At 37.9% G+C, this 13,565-nt stretch overlaps 1 protein-coding gene across 2 annotated transcripts in view; it reads right to left on the reverse strand.

The window, feature by feature from the left end:
- Window positions 1-5,684: 5,684 nt before the first annotated feature.
- LOC145979700 (constitutive coactivator of PPAR-gamma-like protein 1 homolog) overlaps window positions 5,685-13,565 on the reverse strand; it is a 112,387-nt gene continuing 104,506 nt past the window's right edge. For both annotated transcript variants that reach the window (XM_083112675.1, XM_083112676.1), the window contains exons 19-20: window positions 11,092-11,201; window positions 5,685-9,277 (exon numbers count right to left, since the gene is read on the reverse strand). In XM_083112675.1, coding sequence (XP_082968801.1) covers window positions 9,097-9,277; window positions 11,092-11,201 — 291 coding nt within the window. In that variant the 3' untranslated portion in view covers window positions 5,685-9,096. The remainder of the gene's footprint in view (window positions 9,278-11,091; window positions 11,202-13,565) is intronic.

The following is a 13,565-nucleotide window of genomic DNA, read 5'->3' on the forward strand; positions in this document are numbered from 1 at the left end:
TGAAATCCTCAAGCGATAAGTGTCATGTGCCGCTTGTCTTTGGTGCGCAATCTCACTAAACCAGCCAGAGCGCGCAGAACCATGCCGTTTTCCACACTACGTTATTCTAGGTGCTGTAAAACCGTGCAGCGAAGATTTGATTTTACGGTATGTATGCACATCACACACTCAAGCTCGATACATCACCATTATGCACATTATTGTAAATTGGGATGTGTGTACAGCGATGCCAAGGGTCCCGGGTTCGAATCCCGGTCGGGCTTGGTTGTTTGTGAATGTCCATTCATCATTTCATCACTCATCCCCATCTTCGCAAATTAGCCAAGAGGCACAAAACGTGAAGTAAAATGAACTAAATCAAATCAAATCAAATGGGATGTGTGTAGGCCTATATTGTATTTGAAATTGTTATAATTAACCGAACCGAAAAATTCACCCATCACTTGCCTATCACGAAAGATCACAGCACGCCCCTGGTATTTAGGAGGGTGTAAGGTCAATTTGGAATTAAAATGGCTTTGTGAAAATCTTGAGGGAGTTGTTGCTGAAATTTGGGGGGGGGGGGGGCTTAGGATAAATCAGTTACACTGTACTGCTGCTGTATAAATTTAGAATCTGCTGATAGCGAAATCTGGGAACTTGCAATTCACAGCACCTACACGTGTTCACATTTGGTATAGGGCTGCAAGATGACCCATTACGAGCAGAGCAGGCGTTCACAAACAAGGCAAATTTGTTGGAAGTACCAACACATTTCTCCCATGTCAGAGAAAAATTATATTTTGCTTTAAATATACTGCCCATTGAGAGGCAAAGAAACATTGCAACAGAACCTCTGTTGTCTGCTTCTATTGAAATCAATATAGTAAAACCAAAGTGAGGAATTTCTGTGGTAGAAATTTCCGTTGGCAGTCTCCAAATGCCCCCTCTTGTAATTATGCATCTATTTGTTTAGCTCCGACAAGTGTCATGCTCGGCCCCGATGTAGCAGACCATGGAATGTGTTTATGTTGTTTCACCTAGTGGCAAGCACAGTATCAGAAAGGCACTTTGAAATTTTTCACTCAGAGGTTCAGGGTGGCATGTTTCCGCATCTCGGTGGGCAATCACCTTTAGTATTAGTCACAGGAAATAAAGGTAAAAGCTATGCTAACTCAAGCCAAAAGTAAAAACCTATTTTAGTTCCAATTTGTTGTTTTAGTGTGCATCCCTAGCACAATTATATCGATTGCCCCCCCCCCCTCCAAAAAAAAAGCTACAATACATAAATTCAATTTTTCACAAACTCCCATTAAGTTGTATCAGAAATATGTATGCCATAGACAATCTTAACTTTGCCCTATTTTTGAAGGGAGCAGGAAGCTTTAAGTAATCTCACTATGCTGTACATTCATAATTTTAGTGGCTTTCTTATTTGCATACAGATAGAACAGTGGTCACAATACTTGGACCTGGCTTTTTTTAATATTCTTTTAGTGGCTTACTAATCAAACAACATTTGAGTTGCATTCAAAAGGTATTGAATAATTCAATTTACTTACTACAGGATGTCTGCAACCATTTAAATTACAAGATACTGTAACTGGACAAACTTTCATAGTATACAGGGTAGCACATCATACTATGATGCCAGGGGTCCCGGGTTTGAATCCTGGCCTGGGCATGGATATTTGCGAGTGTCCATTCATGAATTTCATCATATCATCACTCATCCCCATCTTCCCAAATTAGCCAAAAGTGGCACAAAAAGCAAAGTAAAATAAAGTAAATCAAATTAGTGAAGGTCCAAACTGTATGAAAAGTATGCACTAGTAGAAAGAAAAAAGCCTCAACAAGAGTCGCCCAATGAACCATTTGAGGTGTAATTGGGAATGTATGGTTAGGACCAGAGATTTGGTTGATGCATAATGGTGCACTGGCACATTTTACTTTAACTGTGATAGGTGGGCCTGTATCTTTGCCTTCCAGATCACCTGGCTTGCATCCTTTGGATTTTGTGCCTGGGTTAAAGTGAAAAGCAGTGCACAGCTGTGCTGAGAGTTGCAGAATTAAAGCATGGGAATGAGTTTGCCTGTCACCAATTAATAATATGAACTGGGTGTATCAAAGAATTCGGAACCCAATGTTAAGATGAGTACGACGTTGCATGCGGATGCAAGGACAGCATTTTGAACACCTTCTGTAACATGTTGTGTCTCGCATCGTACAATTCTTGGGTGTTCCCCAACATCAGTAGCATACATTTTTGTCCCCACTAGTACTAGTCGGAGCTGCAGTACTTCAATCGTTAGGGCATCAGACTACCATGTGAGGCACCCAGATTCGATCCCCAGTGGGGAGAACCGGGGTTTTTCCTCATTGGTCGTGGATGTACACTTTCCTGCAACTTAATTCATGAAAGAAGAAGGGAAAGACATAGCTACAATTTCAACTAGCACGTTAAAAAGAAAGGAAAAAAAAAAGGCTTGAAGGGATCTTAGAATTGTACAGGGTCCATGTGGCCTTACCATTGAAAATGAAAAAGTATATTATACTACAGTTTTTTTTTTTTGTTTGTTTGCCAGCACACATGCCTACACAAGGAAATTCCTTCATCAGTAAAAATTAAAATATTAATTTTGTATTTGAATATGGAATTTTAATGATGATTACTTCAAACATGAGAAGGTAACATACATGTAGTGTCACAAGAGACTAATGCAGAGGGGTTTTAGTAGTGGCACCCGCCCAGCATCACAAAGTAAGTACCTGGCGGAAACTCTGGGGGGTAAATGCAGTCAGGTGCATGGTGTTGATCACATCACCCCCTATATGCCATGCCTACACCTAGTGGTCAAGTGTGCAAAGAGAACAGTGCACGACCAGCATGAGGCATCAACAAGCGTCAGTGGATCTATCTTCAGATTTATCTGCAAATGCTCATTTGTGTATCCATGTCAAGGGACTTTTCACGCTCACAGTTTGAACCATCAATTATGGTATAGTTGCATCAGTAGCATGTGTCGACTGCTGGGCTAACTCTCTCTTCACACATGTCCCAGGTTGAATCCTGACATGGGTATCTCATCAAATAAGAAATATAGGGGGATATGAAGGGAACACACTTGTGCGTGGTGGGTAGTGTTTTGTTATCCATAAAGTGACACCTTATTCCACCTGTGGGGCTCTGTTCATGCTTGCCACAATATACACAATGGCAGTCTTCTGGTACGTTGTCACTTTAAATCTTGTGAAGCTTTTCTTTAATTCAAGAAAATCAAATACTTGTCCAAGATGTGTAGTCATAAATGCATAACTTGAAAGAAAAAGTAAACGAAGCAACTTAACTCTTTTTCCATACCCCATCTATGATGAGCCTTTTGTCCGTTGTGCTCCCTTAGAACCTGGTTGTTACATGTAGTAACGTTTTCTCAATTTCATGTGGTATCAAAGCAAGACTGTTCTGTTAAAGTTAGTGTTTTAGTGCAACATTCTGAGTACATGTTTCAATGTAGACTTGTTTTAAGTTTTGTTATTTCTGGCTTATCGCAATGAGAAAGATTGATTTGATTATTGGTTTTACTATTTTTCTGCCACTTTTGGCTAATGGTGATTAGGAATTATTCCGTGCATAACATGCACCACAGTTTTTTGGAGCAAAAATATTGGGAAAAGTGTGTTATTCACGCAAAAATACAGTAGCTCTTGAAAAAAATTACATGCAGTGTATCAAAATATTGAAGCATATTAAAAATTTTCAGCCATTGAAGAAATTAAATGTTTAGTATTAATTATCAAAGCTCCGTTTCCAGGTAAAGTTAATACGAAGATTTTTTAATGTATCCCATGGGAAAATTTGTTGGCAGAGGGTAGGACAACATACTAAGCTGCATCGATGGTCTAATACACAATGATAACACCATTGTTTCACATCCATGAACTAACCCCATAGAACACGGTTTCTCAACCATCGGGCCACGAGAGGTTCTCGTGAAATTTGAGACTTGCAGCCCAAGCTTGCAACCACCTAGAAAGATGGCCTTTCATTCACCAATGACAAAGACAAAATACTTGCTTGCCAGTGCTGATGAGAAATCCAAGCCACCAAGAGGGGACAGTCACCCAGGCAGCCTCTTAACTTTGATTAACAACCACGGGGCCATTCTTGAGCTTGGGCCTGAAGGTTGAAGTGACTTGCAGCCCCAGCTGGCAAGCACCTGGAAAGATAGTCTTTCGTTCAGGTTTGCACTGCTATAACAGGAAATGCTTTTGTGATTCTGGTGGTGAGTGATAAAACGATCTAACCAAGGGGGTGTGTTCCTTCCTGCCTCCAAATTTGGAGCTTGACAGACTGGCAATTTCGTTTAGTTGGAATATTTCGGTGGCCAAAATGGAACATGCCAATTAAAATAAACACTTACCAAATTAATTTAATGATATCAGCCATTAGATACAGTCATGATTAACTAATTTAAACTAAATTTTATATTTGACAAAATAAGCCCCGCGAGAATGGCGCTCAGCATCTCCCATGCAAGTCTTTCCTCAACTGCCGAGCTGTTCATATCACACGACAGTGAGACAATCGGCAGTATTGCAGTAGAACTACATTCTGTGTGCACGTTTGGGTCTTTTATATGTGAAAAGTTGCTGCAAACTTAACCAGTCATTGGGCTTAGACACAATTGAACGAATACCCTATGATTATGCCATAATTTATTTATAAAAATTATAACACCATTAAGCCTTGTTTCCATGATATGAAAAACTCAATATACTGACCAAGGCAGAAAATTTATTTTATTTTAAAAACTAAATGTAACGTTTCAACCTTCTAGCAAGGTCTTCTTGAGACTCTGTACCAAGTACAAATGAAACAAGGTACAAAACAGGAATATATATATACTAGGGATGGGACCGATTAATCGGTACTCTATCGGTATCGGCCGATATAGGCATATCGGTAAAATTACCGATTATTTTACCGATTCGATATATTGATAAATATCTTATAATGTAGTGCAAAATTCTGCCATTTTGTTGTAATTTTTATGGATAATCTCCATGACCTTCTTTCTAAAAAAGTAAATGTGTAAATATTCAACTTATTTTGCACTGCAGTCACCTTGAAACACACATTTATTAAGGAGATCAATGATCATTTCAGGTTCTTCAAGGACCATTTCTAATTTTATATCGGATCGGTAGAATATCGGTATCGGCAAGTTTTATATCGGTACTTTATCGGTATCGGCCCATCCCTAATATATACACATATATATTATATATATTAAAATAAAATAAATTTTCTGCCTTGGTCAGCATATTGAGTTGTTTTTTTTAATTTAAAGTGTACATATTAACGAAAAAAAATAAAAAGAAATTACCAAGCTATTTACGAGTAAAATTGTTGGGATTAGGAAATTGACTTTTAGAAAATGAATTTACTGGGATGCAGGTACACAAAAGGTTGAGAAGCACTGCTGTAGATCAGGTTTACAATGGGGTAGTGGAGATGGGTAAAAAAAAAAAATTAAAATAAAACCAAACCACTGAACATAGTGCCTTTCTTTATTACACCACAAAACACTTGCAATGTTCCTTCAGAACCAGACAAGTCATCCCTCTTTGAGGTTGCAGCAGGGTGAAGAGATGGTAGTAAAAAATCAGCGCACCATTTCCTTTAAATGGCTCGTTTTTTAAAAAAAAAAACAAAAAAAAACACCAACTTCCCCCTGCCTAACCTCTTGTCACCATGATTTACACACCAAACTTAACCAACTTCTATACACTCCCTTTCACGATTGTAATTTGGACATGCTATTTTTTTTTTAAAATTTCCATTCCTTCTGCGTAGCACATTGTTGGCATTTAAAATAAATTGTCTCAGACAATGGCTCCAGTTTTGAGGTTCTTTTTTTTTTTAATTTTCAAAAATAAATCTTCGAAAAATCAGAACATGTCCAAATTATTGTTATCTTGGTCCGGATCTACAGCCAAATCGTCTTGAGACCAACACTAATCCAAAACCTCCTACGCCAGCTCTGGGCTTAAAGTATGAAATTGGGATATTGATCAACATTACAGATAAGATTAACACAACAGCAATATGGAGACATACAAGCCGTGTTTTACATGAGAATAATAATAATAAAAAAACAAAGGATGAAATGACAAGCTCATTTCAAAATACTTATCACCTCAATGCAATATTTCAATGCCGATTTTATTGATACAATGCTTTGCTCAAATTTTTAATGCAAAAGTTTCTGAAAGTTTGTTTTTTTTATTTTCAAAAATGCAGCTTGTCTGCTCCACATGCCTCTTTCAAATTCCTAAGATTACATTTGGAAAACAACAAAAGAAACCTATTTTTAAAAATGAGTTCAGCAGAAAAGGTTAAGTTGATTCTCCTTCTTTTTAAATATTTTTAACTTTTTTTATCTGAAGAGGAGAACAGGGGCCCACTGTTTTGCAGTAATTTACTGTTATTTAGACAATTACATCATAAGACAAAGCAAGTTACAAGCTAGAAATGTCCCAAGAAATTAAAAATAAAAAAATATTTATATTACTAACACACACATGCTGTTCTGTGTAACTGTTAATATGTTACAAGACAGATTCATTTTTTTAAATATTTTCTTAAATTCCTACTTCCACAATAGTGCTCCCTCAAAGAAGTATTTTTAGTTCCAATAAACACTATAATTGTCTGACACTTAGCTTTACATGTAAATACAATCAAACAAAGGTAGTTTATTCACCTGAACAATGAACAATTTACAGCTACTTAATAACATGGGCATAGTTTACTAACAGTTCTGACGTAAAGGCTGTCATACAAGAGACAGTGAACAAACACAATCAGAAAGTACTGAATTTCATTTTTTAAATATTAAATCTCCATCCCATTTCTTCAGTGTGCAATAAAAAATCAGTTTGAAAAACGTGTATGACAATCCTCATTTTTTACACAATAAATGTCCAGTGATATTTTTATACAATTTTCCCCCTCTCATTTTTCAGCACAACGCATTACGGTTGTTGCTAATTTGTGTATCTCGTTAATGTTGTTTCTTTAATCAAAATCACTGGCTGGTTTTGCACAACAAAATCTACCCAGATATTGTACCTCATATATTTTAATATCTGGTCAGTATATATAAGTTTCACTATTTTGTTACAATTGGGTAGCGCATTTTTTTTTCTTGTTTACTATATTGGCCACCACCATATTGCTACATAGCATTATCCTGCTATTATTCTGAATTCAGAAAATTCTTATAATATATATATGTATATATCATGTTCATTTAACACCCAATAATGCAAGATTTTGGGTGAGCTTACAAATACCTTATGTTCCTAGAGCATCTTTGAATTCTTCAATTTTATACAAAGACAACATATGTCATCACCTAACCTAAATGAAGGAAAGATACCATTTCGTTACATTGACCAAAATCTGTAGTGGGCCCCTCAAAGAAATAATTACATTATCTTGAACATGAATAATTTTCCTTCTTTATATTGAATACAGGATAGAGTCCTTGTATTCATGTTCTCTCAAACTGTTATCAATACTTGTTTGTGAATGGCATTTTTAGGAGGTTCATGTACACTTGCACATAATGTACTTTTGTATCTCCTGTATATATGATTTATCCCTTTGAAAAAAGGAAAACAAGGGGAAACAATTAAATTGTTATCGTCTCCATGCATGGAGCTCAAGTACGTCCCCAAATGCAACTTATTTCTGGATTAATCTATGTTTAAGATTGCTGGTTGCAGTTTTTGTTGGTTCGTTGAGGGCAAAGCATGCCCTCCATACTTTTTTTTGTCATTTGAAAAATACATGATATGGAACAATTATGTCAGCAGAGATTACAACTTACGGACTACAAAAAAAATCTCATCTCTAAAAAAACCCTGTCAAACACAATATAGTCAAAAACTGTGATCTTCCTCTTTCTCTTTAAACAGGGGGGGAATCTTGAAGGATATTCAGAAGTTAGGAAGAACCAATTTCATGGTTTTCGAGGCTTACAATGAACTGAAGGTTTACGAGAAGTCTGATACTTCAACCAGTTTCCTCATTGTTATTCAATGAAGACTGCCAATCCTAACTGTTTTCATGTTCCTCTTGCATCGTGGAAAGTACCTTTTACAATATATTTTAAAAAAATGTTCTTTTTTAAAAAAATACACATAATTAAACCGTTCTGCAAATATCTCTCAAAGATTGGAATTCCTCGATATTCTTCAAAAAAAGTAAAAGCATGTTTAACAGTGGATTCTTTATCTCTCTTCTTCCAATGCTATCCTTTTGTTTTATCCTCATCGTTTAGCTTCTTCAACCGTGTGGCTGTGAAGCATGTCTTCCTTTCCACAATTTCAAACCCAAGTGGGAATGGTAGGCTCTTCTGCCCGTCAACACATATCAATCTTGCTGGATCATCGTCTTGTCAGTGAATTTAATATCCTGAAAAAATCATACTGAAGCCATTCTTAAAATGTTCGTAAACGTTACATCTTTCACTTGTTTCTGCCAATGCTATTACGGTGAGATCATCACAGTCCACCATTCCCACTTCATCAACCTTTGCTATAAAACGTGTTAACAATATGACTTGTTTTACATCATATATCTTTGTAACAAAATAACAAACATAGAAAAATAGACATCTCTGCTTCTTTTTTTTCATCTTTTTTATTTTAAAGATTACGAACTTCTCCTGTCCAGTTCCATGACTTTAAAAATTGTTCAATGTTTTTTTCTTTTTAAATCATGAACTGCAGTCAAAGTGTTGTCTTTCAGAGCAGATTTCTAAAATACATGGTTATCAAAAAAACAGCCATGTTTTTAATTTGTCCTCGCACCGATTATTCAGTCAATACTCCCCGTTGGTCTCTGACACCTACAAAAACAGATGCAGTGTTTCGCTCTAGTTTTACGAAAAAGAAACACACCACAATGTACTTGCACACTGTTTGGAACAATTGAAAAAACCACAGCACACACACACACACTGGGGGGGAGAAGAGATGGGAGAGTGGGAAGATGCACCTCTCATGTCAGAATCACATGCATCTTCCCGATCTGAACTCTCCAGTCTACTTGTGGTTTTGGGCAATAGTCGGAACTGGAGCATCGCCCTGGTCTTGGGCGACGGGGATGGAATTAGGACTAGAATGATTTGAGTCAGCATCTTCAAACTGACCTGGAGTTGGTTTGCTGTTCACCGCATCGCCCGGTTGTGCAGCATTGATCACTTCGGATGCAGGAACAGTTTTGCTGAAATGAAACAGTGGCTGTTACTATACAGTATTCCTCTAAAATTGGTACTTTCCAGAATCCACAGCTGCATTGGCTGGTGTAACGCTGATGTCCATTTTATCATTCCGCATTTCACGGGTGTCCTCCACAGGTTTTAACCAGGTTAAACCATGACATCATTTTGCACCAACCTTCAGAGCTGTGCGGCTGGTGAATCGAAATGGCATAACCTTTTTTTAAACCTGTTCGGATTCATGATGTATGTTCTATAAGCAACAGTATGGAATATCAGACCAATTTTGTTGCACTGAGAGCAAATAAACTAGATGCAAGCATAAACGCAGACATTTTTAATAGTAGTTCTCCTTCACTTGCATGCAAACTGAAAAAATATGCTGATGCATCAAAACATACATCCGTGTTCTGCTGTAAGAAAACAGGAAAGCCTGCATTCGCTATATTCGATACTTTTACAAAGAATATCACTTAAATTCTTAGTGCATATGCAAAATGAGATGGTAAAGTGAAAATATGTAATATTTGTGAAATATCTTGTGATTTAGTCACTTCAGTGAGTTTTTCCTAATAAATGAGAATATGTGGGTGCTATCCGAAACTAGTCCTCATTTGTCATCTTTTTTGGTTCACCAGTCTGATACATGTTGGTGAATTCTGGAAAGCAGGGATTATCTTACACCCTCCCCTCTTTTTTTGTACATAAAACAGTTCTTCCATCCAAGATTCCGACCGCAGAGGATAAAAACCAGGGTCCATGAATGATATCTTCATGTAGATAAAACTAGGGCTGAACCAATACCAACACAGACATGCTTAATAATATTCCACTTGACGTCATCATGCAGTGAACTCCGGGAAGAAATCGGGCAAACCGATTTGCAGTGTTAAAGAAAGCATATGGGGCCTTTTTAAAGTGAGAAAATTTGGACATCTATCAAGATAATACTGATTAATCTGTCCTAGAACTAGGGACATGAAGTTTTAGTTTTATTTTCCCTTAAATTTCGATGGTATTTTCTACAGCAATTCAGTGTTATTTTTACTGTTCCTTCTATGCTTGATTTAGTTCTGGAAAACTAAGACAATTTTCGTTTTAATAACAAAAAGTCTTACCTTTTAGAGAAATGACCAAATTTCTTCCATTTGGAAAACTATTTCATCTCATGATACCCGGTGGAGGCACATAGTGGTTCGGATTCCATTTTAAACTGTAAGTCCAGTCTCGATTAGCCTTACTGTGCATAAGTGGACTTAAAACACCAAATCAACCAACCACCCTCTGTGACCTCAAAATACTGTTTTGTTTACACACACACATAAGACTCCCCCTAACCCCTCCGCCGCAACACAACAGGTGTTTCTTCCTGAAAATTTTTCTGTTCCTACGAAACTTCCCTTCTGGGAAGACTCCTCCAGTGAATTCTATTTCAAGACGAGGTTAAACACTGTTACGCATGTCTGCGCCAAACTGCATTAAATTAAGCGTAAAAATCTCTTTTGAATCGAACTATCACCAGCTGGAAAACAAATGACAGATCTAATAACACTTCAGGTAGTTCTTTTGGAAGAGAAGAAATGTTATCCCTAGTTTATATTGCATATTGTGAGGAGTTTTTAACGTTGATACGCATAATTCATGTTATTTCGCAATACCGAAAAATAAAAAACTTGCATCCTTAACCTACCGAAATACATTTTAAACACTATCGTTTACTTTCCTCAACTTTTCGGTGTTACGTTGGAACGAAAACTTCACATCCGTACCTATTACTAATAAGTACACAAACAGACATCGCTGAAATTCTGTTACTTACCCACATGATGGACTTTCAACTGTCATCCCACGGCCTTTGACTTCTCGCTTTGGTTCAGGCTCCCTTGGTATATACTTCTTTGTAACCATTCCTCTTCTCCTCCCCGCAACCTGTAATAATTTCCAGGTTCTTGTTTCACATATTTGCGACTTGACATCAAGGATAGCATTAAAATCAATGTACATTGACACTTCTGTTCAAGCACAACACAAAGCGCATGTCCATGTTACTTTTATTTTCTCTGTGATTTCCATGGTTTTCAAAGGTGAGAACATGTAAACCCAATTAAGATTCAGGATGACCAACAGTTCTTGGATCCACTTACCTGGTTCCAAAAATACCTGCATCAGGATCCCAGAAAAGTTTACCTGGATTCGGATTCCAGAATTGGTTACCCATATCCACATCCCAAATCCAAGTTTCTGGATCCAGAATGGGGTACAGTCAACTCTCGATTCTAAGACCCCGGTTATAACGACCCTCTTGAAGTAACGACCCTTTTCCCAGAAACCGTGAAAAATTTAGAAAAAAAAAAGTTAAAAAATCGAATGAAATCTGCTAAAAATGTGTTGGTTTTTTTCCACTCATTCCCTTCACAAGCACTCAACTGCTCACAATTAGGTCTGAACTAAAAATAGACACCAGCACACCATGCTTGAGCGATATATCCAATAGCACTTGACCTCTGCCCTCCCTTCCCTCAAGCGCACCAATGTTACCCCGCACCCGACAGCCACGGCCACTACCGAACGTGCCATGCTTGCTCTTGGATACGCGAGAAGAGAAGATCGAATGTGCTTGGATATTATATTAAATCGACCTTGACTTGTTTCCTTGTCCCAAGAGCTGCTGAAAACTTGCGGGGAAGTAAGGGGAGGGGGGGGGGGGAGAAGCCCGAAATGACTGCTGGACTTGCCATCTTTGCCAATGTGTATGGCAGGTCAAGCTCTTTCATCGATACACCACCTTGAGAGATAAGATCGCAGGAATGTTCCGGAATAGCCCATCTGTCCAGCTCTGACCTAGAGTTCAGCAGGTTCCCATGAGTGAGCAATTCTTGGCCTTGTAGCAGAAAACTTCCGGTAACCGCTTTCATTTAAAACTTGTTCTTTGTTCCCTGTAACACTTCATAAAAAAGCGAAACCGTTAGAGATAATCAAAACCACATAGGCCAACTAAAGATCGTCAACCTGCTAAATGTGTTGTCATCCAGGTTTCCACAAAAGTTTACTTCGATCTTACGTGCATCCTGTTTCCCACTTCCTAATTGTGTCCATGTCATAATATCTGCCAAAGAAGTGTTCCGTTGGCTGACTGACTTCTCCCTCTTTCCTGTCAGTAAACGTGGGGGAAGGGGTGATGCAGATTGTTTCAGCCACAATTTTTTTTGCTCGTGTGTGCACATGGGCTGATTACAGGCAAGGGTGGAAGTGGACCCACCCCTCTTCCTTTCCTTTGATGTCTAAAATGGGGCAACCAGTTCTGGATATATTCTTGAAAACGAACAAAAATTATAGAACAAGTAATAAAAAAGTGACCCCCCTTTTCCCCAGCTCATTCTCCGCCACTGGTGTGCATGGCAATGTTGATAATTGCAGAATTCAGGTCTTTTTTTTTAATGCTGTTGTCTGCAAAGGAAATATTGCACGTATTATTGTCTGTTGCATGGTAAAACGTACAGCAAGGGTCATTTCTTTCTTCCTTACACTGCTGTCAAAAGTTCGATCTTCGACAGTTGCGTTATCTTTAAAATGCTGGGATTTTTCTCTTCCGCCACCTGTTGCCCGAACGTCCCCGAACTTACAGCCGGTCTCCTTGTTTTTATGCTGCAGCTGGCGCCAGTGTTTTGTCTTTTGTGTTTGTGCTCAATGTAGGAATGGTCACGGAGACTGATTAAAAATACATTATTCAAGGGGAAAACATTTGGAGGAGTGGGTGTTTGACATCGAAAATACTCCTAAATTCAACCAATTTAAAAGGGGGAGTAAATAACGATCTACCATTTTGATATGTGCAAATGCGCAGTTTCATAAAGCTTGTTTTGAGTTCATTTAATGCTGATGGGCTAATCGGGACTAAATATACAGTTTAAAGTGAAATTCAATTCCAAACCCGAATGATTATCGACTGTGACGCTGTTTAATGACATGTCCTAGAATACGCATTGGGTGAAAACAGATCGCAAGTTACACGTTTCGTTTTTAACGCTGGATTACAATGCAAGTCAAGGAAGGAGTTTGGACTGCTCCCTTGAATGGGGGAGGGGGTGAATGAAGTTGGTTGAAGCAAAGAAAATGTGACTTTTTTTCAGATGTATTTTACACAGCCGAACTAGAATGAAATTTACAGCCCTGCCTTTTTTTTTGTCTGGTGCCTAGAAAGGTTGTATTGTTTCTCCCAAGAGATCTAATCTTACCAGTTAATCTTGTAACAGACAATGCTCCAGTAGACCCGTATAAAATACAAACATTCAT

This window comes from Lepisma saccharinum, chromosome 26 (assembly GCF_977018435.1).
Source record: "Lepisma saccharinum chromosome 26, izLepSacc3.1, whole genome shotgun sequence".
Lineage (NCBI taxonomy): Eukaryota > Metazoa > Arthropoda > Insecta > Zygentoma > Lepismatidae > Lepisma > Lepisma saccharinum.